Genomic DNA, 18,452 nt, shown 5'->3' with positions numbered 1-18,452 from the left:
AACAGATTAGCTTTGACTTTCTTTCTTTCCTCCCAACAGGCTGCCGGGACAGTGTGAATATTTAGGACTGCAGGTCGCAGATTACTTCAAGCAGTGGATTAATCTGAAAAAGGTACTTTCTTTTTACCAAATCCCCATTTCTTCTAAATGTATTTGTCCTCGGGGAGGTGTTTCACAGTCCGTGTCATTTGCATGGAAATGAAGTGGATTTTTTTCTCTCTCTCTCCTGGGGCCCGACAAGTTCCCCTGCGCCCTTTCATTGTACTGTCTTAATGGGAGTCTCACACCACTTAACGGAATGTATTGCCAGAGATTTCCAGATGTGAGACCCTCGTCTGTAACAATATGTTGCCTGGATGAGGGCCCTCAATCACTATGAATTGTATATTATATTGGTCTTTGACTATAAACACACAAATGCATAGAAATCAATGGTAAGACCCCACCTTGAATGTACAGCATATGTTTTAACGAAGGATATTACAGAACTAGAAAAGGTGCAGAGGCGAGATACAAAATAATAACAAGGGTGAAAGACATTACTTATGAAGAAACTTATGAAGAAACACTAGCTTTTTCTTTAAAAAAAAAAAAAAAAAGTGTCTCAATGTGGTAGCACAAAAAGAAAATACTGTATACCTACTGCACCTCCCTCTACTGTAATGTAACCTGTAAAGTGCTGAGTACACCTGTTAGCGCTATATAAATAAAATATACATACACTGTATACCTACTGCACTTACTGTACCTCCCTCTACTGTAATGTAACCTGTAAAGTGCTGAGTACACCTGTTAGCGCTATATAAATAAAATACATACACTGTATACCTACTGCACTTACTGTACCTCCCTCTACTGTAATGTAACCTGTAAAGTGCTGAGTACACCTGTTAGCGCTATATAAATAAAATACACTGTATACCTACTGCACTTACTGTACCTCCCTCTACTGTAATGTAACCTGTAAAGTGCTGAGTACACCTGTTAGCGCTATATAAATAAAATATACATACACTGTATACCTACTGCACTTACTGTACCTCCCTCTACTGTAATGTAACCTGTAAAGTGCTGAGTACACCTGTTAGCGCTATATAAATAAAATACATACACTGTATACCTACTGCACTTACTGTACCTCCCTCTACTGTAATGTAACCTGTAAAGTGCTGAGTACACCTGTTAGCGCTATATAAATATAATATACATACACTGTATACCTACTGCACTTACTGTACCTCCCTCTACTGTAATGTAACCTGTAAAGTGCTGAGTACACCTGTTAGCGCTATATAAATATAATATACATACACTGTATACCTACTGCACTTACTGTACCTCCCTCTACTGTAATGTAACCTGTAAAGTGCTGAGTACACCTGTTAGCACTATATAAATAAAATATACATACACTGTATATCTACTGCATTTACTGTACCTCCCTCTACTGTAATGTAACCTGTAAAGTGCTGAGTGCACCTGTTAGCGCTATATAAATATAATATACATACACTGTATACCTACTGCACCTCCCTCTACTGTAATGTAACCTGTAAAGTGCTGAGTACACCTGTTAGCGCTATATAAATATAATATACACACACTGTATACCTACTGCACTTACTGCACCTCCCTCTACTGCAATGTAACCTGTAAAGTTCTGAGTACAGCTGTTAGCGCTATATAAATAAAATATACATACACTGTATACCTACTGCACTTACTGTACCTTCCCCTACTATAATGTAACCTGTAAAGTGCTGAGTATACCTGTTAGCGCTATATAAATATAATATACATACACTGTATACCTACTGCACTAACTGTACCTCCCTCTACTATAATGTAACCTGTAAAGTGCTGAGTACACCTGTTAGCGCTATATAAATATAATATACACACACTGTATACCTACTGCACTTACTGTACCTCCCTTTACTGTAATGTAACCTGTAAAGTGCTGAGTACACCTGTTAGCGCTATATAAATAATGAACATACACTGTATACCTACTGCACTTACTGTACCTCCCTCTACTATAATGTAACCTGTAAAGTGCTGACCTGTTAGCGCTATATAAATATAATATACACACACTGTATACCTACTGCACTTACTGCACCTCCCTCTACTGCAATGTAACCTGTAAAGTTCTGAGTACAGCTGTTAGCGCTATATAAATAAAATATACATACACTGTATACCTACTGCACTTACTGTACCTTCCCCTACTATAATGTAACCTGTAAATTGCTGAGTACACCTGTTAGTGCTATATATATATAAAATATACATACACTGTATACCTACTGCACTTACTGTACCTCCCTCTACTGTAATGTAACCTGTAAAGTGCTGAGTACACCTGTTAGCGCTATATAAATAAAATATACATACACTGTATACCTACTACACTTACTGTACCTCCCTCTACTGTAATGTAACCTGTAAAGTGCTGAGTACACCTGTTAGCGCTATATAAATAAAATATACATACACTGTATACCTACTGCACTTACTGTACCTCCCTCTACTGTAATGTAACCTGTAAAGTGCGGAGTACACCTGTTAGCGCTATATAAATAAAATATACATACATTGTATACCTACTGCACTTACTGTACCTCCCTCTGCTGTAATGTAACCTGTAAAGTGCTGAGTACACCTGTTAGCGCTATATAAATAAAATATACACACACTGTATACCTACTGCACTTACTGTACCTCCCTCTACTGTAATGTAACCTGTAAAGTGCTGAGTACACCTGTTAGCGCTATATAAATATAATATACAAACACTGTATACCTACTGCACTTACTGTACCTCCCTCTACTGTAATGTAACCTGTAAAGTGCGGAGTACACCTGTTAGCGCTATATAAATAAAATATACATACATTGTATACCTACTGCACTTATTGTACCTCCCTCTACTGTAATGTAACCTGTAAAGTGCTGAGTACATCTGTTAGCGCTATATAAATAAAATATAGATACACTGTATACCTACTGCACTTACTGTACCTCCCTCTACTGTAATGTAACCTGTAAAGTGCTGAGTACACCTGTTAGCGCTCTATAAATAAAATATACATACACTGCATACCTACTGCACTTACTGTACCTCCCTCTACTGTAATGTAACCTGTAACGTGCTGAGTACACCTGTTAGCGCTATATAAATATAATATACATACACTGTATACCTACTGCACTTACTGTACCTCCCTCTACTGTAATGTAACATGTAAAATGCTGAGTACACCTGTTAGCGCTATATAAATATAATATACATACACTGTATACCTACTGCACTTACTGTACCTCCCTCTACTGTAATGTAACCTGTAAAGTGCTGAGTACACCTGTTAGCGCTATATAAATATAATATACATACACTGTATACCTACTGCACTTACTGTACCTCCCTCTACTGTAATGTAACCTGTAAAGTGCTGAGTACACCTTTTAGCGCTATTTAAATAAAATATACATACACTGTATACCTACGGCATTTACTGTACCTCCCTCTACTGTAATGTAACCTGTAAAGTGCTGAGTACTCATGTTATCATGTTAGCGATATATAAATAAAATATACATACACTGTATACCTACTGCACTTACTGTACCTCCCTCTACTGTAATGTAACCTGTAAAGTGCTGAATACACCTGTTAGCGCCATATAAATATAATATACATACACTGTATACCTACTGCACTTACTGTACCGCCCTCTACTGTAATGTAACCTGTGAAGTGCTGAGTACACCTGTTAGCGCTATATAAATAAAATATACGTACACTGTATACCTACTGCACTTACTGTACCTCCCTCTACTATAATGTAACCTGTAAAGAGCTGAGTACACTTGTTAGCGCTATATAAATAAAATATACATTGTATACCTAGTGCACTTACTGTACCTCCCTCTACTGTAATGTAACCTGTAAAGTGCTGAGTACACCTGTTAGCGCTATATAAATAAAATATACATACACTGTATACCTACTGTACCTACTGTACGTCCCTCTATTATAATGTAACCTGTAAAGTGCTGAGTACACCTGTTAGCGCTATATAAATAAAATATACATTGTATACCTACTGCACTTACTGTACCTCCCTCTACTGTAATGTAACCTGTAAAGTGCTGAGTACACCTGTTAGTGCTATATAAATAAAATGTACATACACGGTATACCTACTGCACTTACTGTACCTCACTCTACTATAATGTAACCTGTAATGTGCTGAGTACACCTGTTAGTGCTATATAAATAAAATATACATACACTGTGTGCCTACTGCATTTACTGCACCTCCCCCTACTGTAATGTAACCTGTAAAGTGCTGAGTACACCTGTTAGCGCTATATAAATATAATATACATACACTGTGTACCTACTGCACTTACTGTACCTCCCTCTACTGTAATGTAAAGTGCTGAGTACACCTGTTAGCGCTATATAAATATAATATACATACACTGTGTACCTACTGCACTTACTGTACCTCCCTCTACTGTAATGTAAAGTGCTGAGTACACCTGTTAGCGCTATATAAATATAATATACATACACTGTATACCTACTGCACTTACTGTACCTCCCTCTACTGTAATGTAACATGTAAAGTGCTGAGTACACCTGTTAGCGCTATATAAATATAATATACATACACTGTATACCTACTGCACTTACTGTACCTCCCTCTACTGTAATGTAACCTGTAAAGTGCTGAGTACACCTGTTAGCGCTATATAAATAAAATATACATACACTGTATACCTACTGCACTAACTGTACCTCCCTCTACTGTAATGTAACCTGTAAAGTACTGAGTACACCTGTTAGCGCTATATAAATATAATATACATACACTGTATACCTACTGCACTTACTGTACCTCCCTCTACAGTAATGTAACCTGTAAAGTACTGAGTACACCTGTTAGCGCTATATAAATATAATATACATACACTGTATACCTACTGCACTTACTGTACCTCCCTCTACTGTAATGTAACCTGTAAAGTGCTGAGTACACCTGTTAGCGCTATATAAATATAATATACTCACACTGTATACCTACTGCACTTACTGTACCTCCCTCTACTGTAATGTAACCTGTAAAGTGCTGAGTACACCTGTTAGTGCTATATAAATATAATATACATACATTGTATACCTACTGCACTTACTGTACCTCCCTCTACTGTAATGTACCCTGTAAAGTGCTGAGTACACCTGTTAGCGCTATATAAATAAAATATACATACACTGTATACCTACTGCACCTACTTTACCTCCCTCTACTGTAATGTAACCAGTAAAGCGCTATATACGGCAACGTTTTTAATTTATTTAGTTTGTTGAATGTATTATGGAGGATGTTCAGGAAAGACATATCGTCGTTCAGTACACTGATATCCTCACCTTAAATGAATAAATGTAATAATATTTTTCTCTGTAAAACCCCAAATATTTCATATTATAGTCATTTTTCGTACTTCAGCACTTGTTAGTGTTGTTTTACTTTGCTTTAAAACATTTTTAATCCTGTCTTATCTCCTACATACTGTTGGGATATAAATTTTGATGTTAAACTATCTGTGTTTATTGTGTATCGTATAGAATCACAAATTCTACAGAGAATAAATGTTGCAAAAACATATCTTTATCTAACTAGTAATCCAATGGTGGGATGTGAATCTGAGTCTGCGGGGGGCACATGTACCATCTAATCTGTCTGGGGCAGTGGAAGGTGCATAATATCAGTTTGCCTGTCTGTCTAGCACTCCGAGGTTAAAGGTTAAACTCTTTATTTAGCATCACTTTGTTAACATTTAAATCTCACTTTATTCTTTTGAAAGTGAGTGTAGTGTTTCCTTATCCTGCTTTTAGAATCTTTAATTTAGTTTTGTGCATTCCATGTTCTCCCTCCAGTATGTTTCTGGATGGGTCTGCAGGTGGGACGCGAGGCCCCACACCGACTCAGAGCATTTAACAAGATTTTGTCTTTGCTCACCCTCCTTTTGTAGTGAAGCAGGGTTTGAACCACGTGTCCAGGACGCGTTCTCGTCAATCTTCTCAAGGGGTCCTGATTGTCTTGTGCTGTCAGAGCAAATCTTTAAGCTGATTGTCGGTCCTCGGCAAATGCGATGTGAAGGCACGCTCAGGCATTATGTAGTTCACTGACCATTAGAGATGCGCTGTTTGAAGATCAGTAAACTTTTGGTGAACAGATAGCAGCTTGTAACTGGCAAACCTAATAACCTGGGCTGTGACTTGTGTAATGAAGAGCTGGGTGCCAAGCCTATGCCCACCTTCCTTCCCCTCCCAAGTATGTGCCGCAGGAGAATTTTATGCACATTCTCCGATATGCCAGTGCCACTGGGCACAGTCTCCAATATCCGACAATTATTCTAATTGGCATTGACATGAAATGACAAATGATGGGCTGAACGGTTTGAAGTACCCCCCTTCCTGTTTTAGCTCCCATTGTACGGGAGAAATGATGGCAGCAGACAGTCACACACGTCAACTGCTCTGAAACAACCATGACAAGTACGAGGAGTGGAGGTGTGTCACCAAGGCAGCAAATCGCACTTCACATGAACCTCAGCCTGGCTGGACCTCTTGGGAAATGTACCCACAGCAGCTGCTCAGACAGAGGTCAGCACTGAGTGCAATAGCATTTGGACGACTTTCTGGTGCTTCTTCTATTCCTTATAGCTTTAATCTCCATGACAACATACAATTAATAATCTTATTACTGCGTAGAAATAAAGATATTCAGCTGCTCTCCCATAGCATACCTCCCAAGTGTCCCTATGTGGGATGGCCAGTCCTTAGTTTGTGCCCAAATCCCTCTGTCCCTCTTTTCTATAACAGAGCTCCACAGCAATAATACAGTAATGGGACTTTGAACTGCAATAAATGTGTTTAGAACTCATTCGATACTTTTTTGATACTTTTTTCTTGTTCTTAATTATATTTCATTTGCATAAATTGTTGTTAGTAAGTCGCCTAAATTTTCTCAGACGTCTAAAATGAAAGTGTCCTTCGTGTCCCTTTGAAATGCTAGGAAGTATAACATGGTGTATCATGGTTACTGCAGACCGGCCTATGAAATACAGACACCGTCCTATTAGACATTCTTTGTTAGGTATTTGTGAAGGGTCTGAGCATTCAGATATAATATGATGTTTATCTTGGTGCAAGATTTACTTACAATATACTTGTTATCCTCATACTCTGTTGATGAGAACAATTACATTGAAGATTGATATGATATGATCAGCATATGGAGATATCTGCATTTTAACCAGCTAATCTTTTGGCACTTTGTAATCTGTTGCTTTAACATGCTTTACAAACTGATTTAGAAATTAGGAACACACCACAGTAAAACAGCATTCATGGAGATATCTCGCTTTTGTTTTGTTTAATTTGTGATATTGACAAAGATATGGCATTTATTTTGCCCATATTGTGTGTCAAATTCCCTGTACTACCAAAAAAAAAATATTTTTCTTTAAATATATTTAATATTCAAGTCAAAAGTGTTTTGTGTATTGTTTATTCTATAGGCGTTTTGGATAAAATACTTGTTCCTTGATTATATTTATTCCTTCTACATCTGATACATTGGAAACATGCCTAAACATTTCTGGGACTGTTGGTTATTCAGCCAGTTTCCACTGTTTGAGGATCAGAATACTGGGGACAAACCTTGTTCCCATCAAGTTGGTCCAGAAGCAACAGAATTATCTCAAGATTTCAATTTTTTTTAAAATAAATTAAATAAATCCCATGGAATTGTAAAAAAGAGCACAATCAAATTGCATGCTAAAATATATTAAAGTTAAAAGCTCTGCTTGACATCACTACTATATAAATGACGTTAACGAAAAAAGCCTAGACCTTTAACCTGTTCTTAATAAGTTGTATTGGGGTTTGTGTATTGGAAGAATAAAAGTGTAAGAATGGAAACGCATAGAAAATGGCCATAAGTAAACTAGTCTGATATAATATAGAATAAAATATTCATTAAAAAGAAGTGAACATTATTATGATTTTCTTCCCAATCCTCTTTTTATGATGTTACTTTAAATTATATCTATATATTTGTTATTAATTTGTACAAAATGAAGCAATGTTCCGATTTACCCTTTTATAAATAGTTTTTTAAAAAATAATGCTAAGTTGTTGTAATTGTCACAATATAACTTCCATTATGTATTTGATCCTTAAATTCAGAAAAAAAGAATCGTATAAATATTTTGTGACTGTTTCCTAAAAATCATCTAAATGCAGGTTAAATGAATTCAATAATAAGGGACAGATTTAGTATATAAATGATATTTTTTTATTAAGTATGGAAAATGATCCAATATTATATAATTTCATATAACGTATCATTTTAAAGTCAAGAGGAAATAAAGCCGTTATGGCATATTTATCCCATGATTTTTAAGAAAATGTTTATTCCCTTCTCAAACCCGTCATTGAGAACGCCCGCTGTGAGCTCGCTCGTCATGCAAGCAGCTAGATTTAATAAGGAATGCTTATCAGCTGTTGTGTGTGGTGTGGACATATTAATTAATAACACCAAATGAAATAGCACCTCCAGTATACATAATCACTGGAAATTAATATGCAATTAGAAGGCCGGGGATACTTAGATGTAATTATGTAAGAACGCAAATTATTTAATTAATGTTTAATTGCAGTGTAAACATAATTACAGGTAATAAGTGTATAAGTATGTGAAATCAGAATACATCCTCTGTAACTACAATGTAATTAGGAGCTCAGCCGCTGCACACAAGGTATTGGCTTCGGCATGAGAAGAAGAATTTTTATAAACGCGGCTAATTTTCAATTACCAGTAAAACCTTCACCCTAAAAGTATGTCTTAACAATATATTACCGACGACCGCAGCAAAATGCCAAAAAAAAGATGTTGTAAAATGCTTGACATTTTTTTTTTTATATTCAACTTGTAATGATATCCTGACTCTTTTTTTTTTTCTGCTTTAAATACGCCTCCGAGAAAATCCGAACTCTGAAATTTCTTTTCATTCTCTCCCTTCGTCTTGTTAACATGTGTTGCCTTTGGGGTAATCAGGGAAAAAATATTATGTCCTTTTACAATTACCGGGTTTTGGAATATTAAAATGTCTCAGTGCATCGGCAGCGTTATTTTGATTGGTATTCTAACCTTTGACTAGCCCATAAAGTGAGCGGCTCTTGAAGCCAATATTGCCAGGCTGAAATTTAATTCCAAAATCATTCCAGATAATAGGCAGACAGATAATGTATGCATGAAAGATATTATGTTTGGGCTAAATGCAGTAAGGCCAGGGCTCAGGAGTTGAATAATAGGCGAGAGTGAGTTATAATCTGTGGGGTAGAAATACCTTACTGTCAGGACTGGAATAGAAACCATTAAATCAAAAGCAGGGGACGGGGTGGGGGCTGAGAGCCAGGGGATAGACACGATGTTGAGTTGTACTAGTCATTTTTTTTTTCTTTCTCTTACTTACTTCAAAACTTGGGATTCTAAATAGAACCGCAGAGTGTGTATCCCAAAGATGCAGCGAGCTTGATGACAGGGTGAAATAAATACCTCTCTAACAAGAAAATCATTTTCTTTATTTTCCCTCGCTGGAGGCCATTGTCGACCTAACTCAATATTGGCTTGGGAGGAGAAGCAATTTTTTTCTTTGCTATCTTCTTATCTGCTCTGTATTTCTGCTTTCTTTTTATCTGCTCTGTATTTCCGCTATATTTTTGCCCTTTTTACATTTTTATATTTTTTTTATAAATGTGTTAGTAATTTTTGTTGCTATTTTACGTTTGTGGTTTGAGTGAATGAGCAAGACGCTATGCAGTTTACGAAATGATGTTTTTGAGCTTTATAACACTGAATGAATTTAAAAAGAATGGTTTGCCCGTTCTTGCTATATGGACAGGCACACAAAGCTCTAATTAAAGCAACAGTTTAGCTAACGCTACAATTTTATATAATTAAGGGATAAAATGAGTACAATTCATTACATTGGTTTAACTCCTGGTTTGCTACTCAAACTTGGGTTTTGATTTCCTTGAACAGATATTAAAGTGAGCCAAGGAAATACATGTTTACTGAATCACCTCTCTGTTTGATGGAGGCACTATTAAATATCTGATACACAGAGTACAAGTGGTACAAAGTTGTAAAAGTAATCACCAATGGAATGTGTCTGCTGTTTGCATTGGTTTCCATGGTGACGGCACTACTTTTAAAAATTGGGAGCTGCTGAGAGGGTCAGATATTGCCCGTACCTTATCAGTATTATTATTATGGTATTTATATAATGCCATCAAATTCCGCAGCGCTTTACAATGGGTGGACGAACAGACATGTAGTTGTAACCAGACAAGTTGGACACACAGGAACAGAGGGGTTGAGGGCCCTGCTCAATGAGCTTACATGCTAGAGGGAGTGGGGTATAGTGACACAGTAACAGAGGGATTGGAAGCCTGCTCAGTGAGTTTACATGCTAGAGGGAGTGGGGTATAGTGACACAGTAACAGAGGGGTTGAGGGCCCTGCTCAATGAGCTTACATGCTATAGGGAGTGGAGTAAAATGACACAAAAGGTAAGGATAGTATTAGACTAGTGACAGTTGCAGAAGAGGAATCAGTCGGAAGCTATTGACCGTTTAATTGCTACTCTTTTATGAAGAAGTGGGTTTTTAATGATTTTTTGAAGGAGTGGAGACTGGGTGAGCATCTAACGGAGGAGGGAAGCGAGTTCCACAGGAACGGTGCAGCCCTCGAGAAATCTTGAAGGCGAGCATCAGAGGTGGGAGTACGGACAGAGGATAGACGTAAGTCTTCAGCAGTAGCTCCTCGTTCGCAGAATGTCTTGAGAAATGAGTGCATTTATTTTTTCAAAGCTGTTTTGTGAATGGGACCTGCCGATAGGCTGAGAGCGTCAGCTGATGTTTTTCGCCAATCAGCGCCTCCAAGTCGGAAACTTCCTAATTCGATCCTTGGACTGCAGTGAAAACATCTTGGCAGAGTGATCAGTACCAGATTCAAGCCTGTTGGGTTAGACTGTTAACAGTTTAACCCCTTGAGGTAAGCCGGAGACCTCACACCATAACAACTTCATTCCGATTAAGTTGTCATGGTCCCTGGAGTGTTCCTTTATGGAGAAAGATCTCCACAAATAAAAGGGAAAATCTATGCCTCCAAACCTCTGTACTAAATCATCTCTTTAGTGAAGGCGCTTTGCAAAATTAGTTTTGTTACTGTAGAATATTGGAAAAAACCCAAACTACTGTTGTAAAAAAATAACAATGTCAATAAATTGCAGAATAGTTGCCACACATGGTGTCGTGATGTGCGCGTCCACGTGTTCGGATAACGTTGCACGATGACTGACTACATAATCTGTGGAAACATTTGAAATGCCAACAGTGGGTGCCTCAACTTATCCATTCTGCAAGAATTATGAACTTGGTTGCAAATACTATAATAACCGTGTTATATTTTATTGTTGTTATTCTTGCCATTTATATAGAGCCAACACATTCCATTGTGCTTTAATAGAAAGGGAATATTTAGAGGTTAAAAAGGCCCTGGTCAATCAAACATCTATTCCATGGAGATAGGATCTGCTCTTTTCATACATGTCTATTCCAGGGGCACATGGGCAAAAACTGAGACCCTTGTAAAAAAAATAATATAAAGATATGTGTCAGATCACATACCAAGAAAAGCAAAGCAATGTTTGAGCAATGTTTCAAGGCTTCTGAAAACCACCTGTCTCACACAATATGGTCATGCTGTGTTTGAGCTCAGCACTACTTGCAAAGTCCCCCAATACTAGCAAGTCCTAGTCTGGGCTTTTCACAGAATAACATAGAAGAAACATATGCAGTTATCGGAGTCACTTACATCATTACTACTCTGCCCCGGCCAGGCCAGTAAGTGATCATGCGAGCAACAGATGTTTTTCCTTTTACTAAATCTTGGAAAGGATCTGTCAATTCTGGGGCATTCCGTACCATAAGCAATGGTGATCTTGAACACCATGCAGCAATATGGTGTGACTAAATCTCCATATTTTGTATGTGAGACAGGAGATCTTAAATAATCTTAAAAGATAGTTTGAGCACTGTGTGCGCTTATGGCTCTGAGCCATATTTGTCTGTTATGTGTAAACTTTTGTAATTTCAGCTTCCAGCAGCAATAGTTAAAGGACCACTATAGTGCTAGGAAAACATACTAGCACTCCGGGCTCTAGGGTGAGGAAGGGGTTAAATTCCCACCTTTTTCCAGCGCCGGGCTCCCTCGGCGCTGGGGACTCTCCTCCTCCATCTTCTGCCGCGCTCATTCAGCCAGTCTCAAAGGAAAGCATTCTCAATGCTTTCCTATGGACGCTGGCGTCTTCTCACTGTGAAAATCACAGTGAGAAGCGGGGAAGCGCCTCTATCGGCTGTAAATGAGACAGCCACTAGAGGCTGGATTAACCCATTTGTAAACATAGCAGTTTCTCTGAAACTGCTATGTTTACAGCAGGCAGGGTTAATCCTAGATGGACCTGGCACCCAGACCACTTCATTAAGCTGAAGTGGTCTGGGTGCCTATAGTGGTCCTTTAATGCATGTTCTCGGTGTGTGCCCCAAAATATATTTTTTTCATTATTAAAAGTGAGACCCTGGATCCCTTGAAGTCTAAATCTGCCAAATTACAGGATATTCAATCCAGAAAAGGTGTTCAGTAAGTGATTTGCAGTGGGTCCTCTGTTTCTGACCTACCCAAAGTCTTCTTGCCTCTGGTGGGATCTCCTCACTGCCCTTCTACAAGCAGCCTTCAGGAGGAACCATGGATGGGGGAATATATCTCCATTGTTATTACACCATCTTCTATAATTATCCAGATTTCTCAAGGTCACTGCTGACCCAAGGCCAGTTTCCTCAATGCGCCCAAGCCTGTCATATAAAAAAAGCTTGGCGTATTTGATTGGGTCAATAAATGTGACTAGTTTGGGGTATGTGATTGGTTGGATGTGTGACTCAATGGTAATTATGGCTAGGAGGATGGTTGGATGGCAATAAGTCCAAGGAGGGTGGGGGTAGGTGACATGGTATGTGGTCAAGTGTATGAATGTGAAAGGGTGGGTGGGTTTGTCCAGGAGGTGAGATAGGACTATCTGACTGGTTCAATAGTGGAATATAGTGGGTTCTGAGTATGTGGCTTCTCCCCCTTCCTTAACTTGTTCCCCTTCAATCACCATTTCTGCCTTTCTGTCCCACTGCCCCACACAATTGTTCTCATATTTTTTCCCCATCCACCACTTACTCCCCGTTGCTCACTTGTTCTCTTCTCTGCATTCTCCCCGTTGCTCACTTGGTCTCTTCTCTGCCTTCTCCCCGTTGCTCACTTGATCTCTTCTCTGCCTTCTCCCCACTGCTCACTTGTTCTCTTCTCTGCATTCTCCCCGTTGCTCACTTGGTCTCTTCTCTGCCTTCTCCCCATTGCACGCTTGGTCTCTTCTCTGCCTTCTCCCCGTTGCTCACTTGATCTCTTCTCTGCCTTCTCCCCACTGCTCACTTGGTCTCTTCTCTGCATTCTCCCCGTTGCTCACTTGGTCTCTTCTCTGCATTCTCCCCGTTGCACGCTTGGTCTCTTCTCTGCATTCTCCCCGTTGCTCACCTGGTCTCTTCTCTGCCTTCTCCCCGTTGCTCACTTGATCTCTTCTCTGCCTTCTCCCCACTGCTCACTTGTTCTCTTCTCTGCATTCTCCCCGTTGCTCACTTGGTCTCTTCTCTGCCTTCTCCCCGTTGCTCACTTGATCTCTTCTCTGCCTTCTCCCCACTGCTCACTTGTTCTCCTGTAATTGCAGCCAGCCAGAGGTTTCGAGGTTCAGGAGGTTGCGCAGGGTTACGATGCATGATCTCCTGCAGTTCCTTTGGCTGCCTGCGAGGGGAAGAGAGCACCTGTTGCTGTGGGTGTCGGCTGAGAAGGGTAAATAACCGTTTTCTTTCTCGCCCAAGGAGTCCTGCTATATCACTTCCACCAGTGCCACCCTGAGACGATGGCCTCTGTGGCCTTATGGGAAATCCGTCTGTTTCTCATGTTTCCTAATTGTGCAATAGAACATTTAGTCACAATCAGCGCATTTAATAAATATTCACAATTCTAAATATAAGAGAAACAAGTTTACCTTTATAAATGTGCCACAGGGTAAAACCTCGGCCCAATACAAAACTGGCTAAAATACAATTTACATCGTGTTAAAAAGATTTAAAGTTATCAGTAACACAAATAAAATATCTACAAAGTAAAACACTACAAAAATGAATAAAACCCTGGTTCATACGATACATTGATTTATTGGTGAGGCAGGGTCCTTGGCAATTTGCCATCCGTGTCTGAGCTGCTCATCATCCTATATAGACGGACAAGTGAAATGTGATCTAAATTACGTGAATGATTTTTAAATGCTATTTTACATGAAGACTAATAAAAAAAATACAAACCAATACAGATTGCATGTAGTTCACCATTGTGTGTGTGCAACTTTATCATTTCTATAGAAAACCTTTCTGCCAAATATTTACATATCTCCCAAGTGTCCCTTTTTAGGAGGGGCAGTCCCTAATCCCTCTGTCCCTCTTTTCCCGGAGCTCCATATTGTTGGTGGGTCTGAGTGTAACAGAGCTCCACAGTATTAATAATGTAATGTGTCTTTAAACTACCATAAATGTGTTTAGAAATCAGTCTGTGTAAATAAGATACATTGTCCTTGTTATAGTAAGTCACCTAGAATATCTCAGAACAGGCCAGACCACACCCCCAATCACATCCGTACGCACATTCCTAAAATTAAAGTCTTTCTTTTTTCCCATTTGAAATGTTAGGAGCTATGTAATTATCCCACCATGTTTTTTTTTCCCTCTCTCAATATTGGAAGTGGTCTGAGGATTTAAAAAAAACTGGAAAAACAGAATGTTATTTTTTCTATTGAGCTTTGGTGGTCTGGTTTTGGTGTGACCCCCTGATACCCTGCTGAGTTAATTGTGATTTCATTGGGAGCTCTCCTACCAACTAACTGACAAGTCCCCAGTAAGCTCAGTGGGTGCTAATGTCGTCTCAGTTTGGTGAATTGTGAATATTTATCCGCTTTTCAGTGAACTTTTAAACAATATAAGAGCTAAACTTGGATCCCAGAGAACAGACCCCCTGGAGATTCTTGCAGCTCATAATGAATGAAGACAGACAATGTCAAGCTTTCTCTAAACGTTGATTTCACCCTCTCTGTATGGCTTTAGGGCCCAGCGTAATACGGATCACACAACACATTTTATACAATTACTGCTCCTTTAAATACACATCCATTGATATGTAATTAACTTTATTATAATTGAATTTGCCCCCTCGGCAAAAGATGCTCTTGAAATGTTACAAGCATGCTACATTTATTTTCCTCCCAATTGTCCTTGTTTGATGAAGACTAATGTTTATAGAACATGATAGACTTTCATTCTATGTTATGAGACTGGATTCAAAGGAGTAGAATTTGGCTTTTTGGGGTCAACAAACGTTTTGCCCTGTGTTGTAGGAAATTTCCTGCGATAGGTAAAAATGATTTTATTGCCAAGGGGATTGTTAATAATCGACCAGTCCCATTTAGATATACTTCCTTACCAGCAATATGCAAACTGCTATGGTGCCTTACAAAAATATGTTTCCCATGTAATCTTAATCTGTATATGTTGGCAATGAAAGGTCAACCTAAGTAACAACCAGCTCTCGCTCACTGTAGTGGCCATGTTGCCTAGATTGTCCTGACTTTGTCAGCGTATGAATGATTTGATATTAATCAAAGCTTTCATAGGAAGCCTGTCCTCTGCTGCATCGATAATGCAAATTTTAAGGGGCGCTGTCTTTAAAAAAAATAAAAAAATAAAATTTTAAAATCCTTTCCTTATGCCACGTGTATCTTACTAACTATGTCCCCCACACCCGTTTTTATTTAAATGTATTATTTTTTCATCGTATCTCAGTATCGGCATGTAACCATTTTTTCTCCTCTGTTATGATTGTGCAACTGAAGCAGAACCTTGCTTAAACTTTGCCCATTGTCCGTTTATTTTGTCAATTGGTCTTTATTGAGACTTTACATAATGTAATGTCATGGATAAGGGAGTTAAAGGTAAGTCAACTGACTAGGCAAAACGGAATAGAAATCACAGGCAGCAGTTAGACGTGTGTGAAGAAGTCAAACACTGATAATGTCAATCCGCCTAATTCACACTTAATGTATTGCCATTATCCTTTTTTTTAATTTTTTTTTTAAACATGAGAGATTAGGGAAAAAAATATAGAGATTCAGACACAGGGAGCTTTGTAGAAGCAGGCTAGATAAACTTTATTTTTAGTAACAGAGCCATGTTAACACTTCCTATCAATGTCAATTCCATTCATTCATGAAGGTTGTGTTTGGCTGAGGGTTCTGGGTGTGGGATAGATCAGGACGCTCCAGGCAACATAACCTCTGCAGCCTACTAACATTTATACTTTTCATGCATTAGAAGAGAAAGGTATCGGGGAGACGGCCATTGTGTTAGCACTTAACTTTCAGTCTCCATGGGGGGTCTCGCTTGTGCCACTACTTAGTGCCATCTACCATCTGCATATCAGACTGATTTCTCACCCGCAGAGACAGTCAGATATCTGGATTGCATGCTAGATTTAGGAAGACCCCATAGATATGAAAATAACCCAAAAACCTAGCGTAAATTTAGTTGAGCTCGCTTGTTTAAATCAAGATGGAAAAATCCTTGTGTTTGATATTTTTTCTTTCAGCCCAATTATTTTCCTTTAAGTTTTGGCAAAGATTAATTTACCAGAACCTTAGCCGGATGGCTGGGACTCTCTTTTATATAGGATTGTACTTTCTACCTCTGTTATTTTGTTTCCAGTAGTATTCATATCCTGTCCAGGTTGTGTTTTCTCATAATGCTGGAGCGATATTAGGGAAAGATCCAAGTTCTGTTTGTTTATCACATTTTGCCAAAGGCAGCGTGTTTCTTGGTATTTCACGGCACCATCTACACTACAGTACTGAGTGCTAAGGTGGTGGGGAATGCTGAGTGAATTATTATAAATGTTCAAGTTTTTAATTACATAGTTTTCTGAACAATGAAATGCAGAGTTAAGGTGTTAAAAGGAAAATCTGTTCGGATGTGCTTTATTGGCCGCTGTAATGAGCTATAAATCCTGTGTCCTTATTCAGTCCGTTATTAATTAAGTCCAGAAAGATGAATCTGACTCATTGTGTCCCTTTGTCCTGTGGTTTTTTTTTTCCTCCCTTTTTTGTGTTACTTCTGATTTAAATAAATGAAATGCCAACTTCTCGACAGGTTGATTTCTTTATTAATGATTGTTACTCGCTGCTAGAACCGGCATATAGTGGATCTGTCCTGAGCTCAGTACCTTTGTACGTCATAGTTTGAACATTCTGTTATTATAGCTTTTGTTTGTGAACTGATGAAAACAGGTCTCCTTGACATCGATCTTGGTTTGCAAATAGCCAGGTGAGAAAAATCATGTATTTTTCTCTCTTTTAGTAGTCGGTGTGAAAATTGATCGCAAATGATTAGCGTACCTGACATATATATGACGTGGCTGCCATTGCTTTATACATAGTACACTCCCCTGTATTCCTTGTGGGAGGGGAATTACTAGTTAATGAATAGATAGTTATTTCACTATGCGTTACACATGGGAATCACTGAATTCCGAATGGGGCAAAACCAGCCAGCTGCATATGCATTGCCGCATTAAGATCCCATTGGGCGCAATGCTCACAATTACGATGGGCTTAATTGTAGAATTTTATCGAGATAAAATATGAAAACAGTAAACCTCCCAAGTGTCTTGTATCCTATGCAAATTTCTCCCTTGCATCTCTCAAACAAATCCATCCCCCCTAACAGCAGCACCTGGTCAAGCAAGACGTCAGTGCGCAGGGCCAAAGGGTGGGCCACTATTGCAATATTGCAAATCACGTAACCGGCAACGCCCAAAGGGGCGGGAATTCCCAGAAAGGGGGTGGGTCTTTAGAAATCTAAACTATTTGCACGCCGGCAATGCAAGGGTTGACAATGTAGAAGTTGGCCAGTGCATGCTAGCCAATAGCCAAAATAAATAGTTAAAACATTTTTTTTAAAAACCTTATTGGGTATAATATGACCTCCATATTACAATAAGGGAGGTTTTAAACCGCTTTATGCCCACACATACCATGCATCAGGTTGGAGCATGTCTACCATGATCAGATCCCCCACCAATTTCATAAATACCCCCAACTGGTCAGTGGGTGGTATTTACTAAATGGATGGGGATTCTAATAATATTCAACATCCCCCCCATTTACTGC

The 18,452-nt window shown here is 38.7% G+C and overlaps 1 protein-coding gene across 1 annotated transcript in view; it reads left to right on the top strand.

Moving 5' to 3' along the window:
• Positions 1-18,452, top strand: part of ERI3 (ERI1 exoribonuclease family member 3) — a 262,591-nt gene that overhangs the window by 80,343 nt on the left and 163,796 nt on the right. Inside the window, exon 7 of the mRNA XM_063428007.1 lies at positions 40-112. Within this exon, the coding sequence (XP_063284077.1) occupies positions 40-112 (73 nt within the window). The remainder of the gene's footprint in view (positions 1-39; positions 113-18,452) is intronic.

The sequence above is a fragment of the Pelobates fuscus genome, chromosome 7 (assembly GCF_036172605.1).
Source record: "Pelobates fuscus isolate aPelFus1 chromosome 7, aPelFus1.pri, whole genome shotgun sequence".
NCBI classification, from domain to species: domain Eukaryota; kingdom Metazoa; phylum Chordata; class Amphibia; order Anura; family Pelobatidae; genus Pelobates; species Pelobates fuscus.
This window is presented reverse-complemented; position numbering and strand designations above follow the sequence as displayed.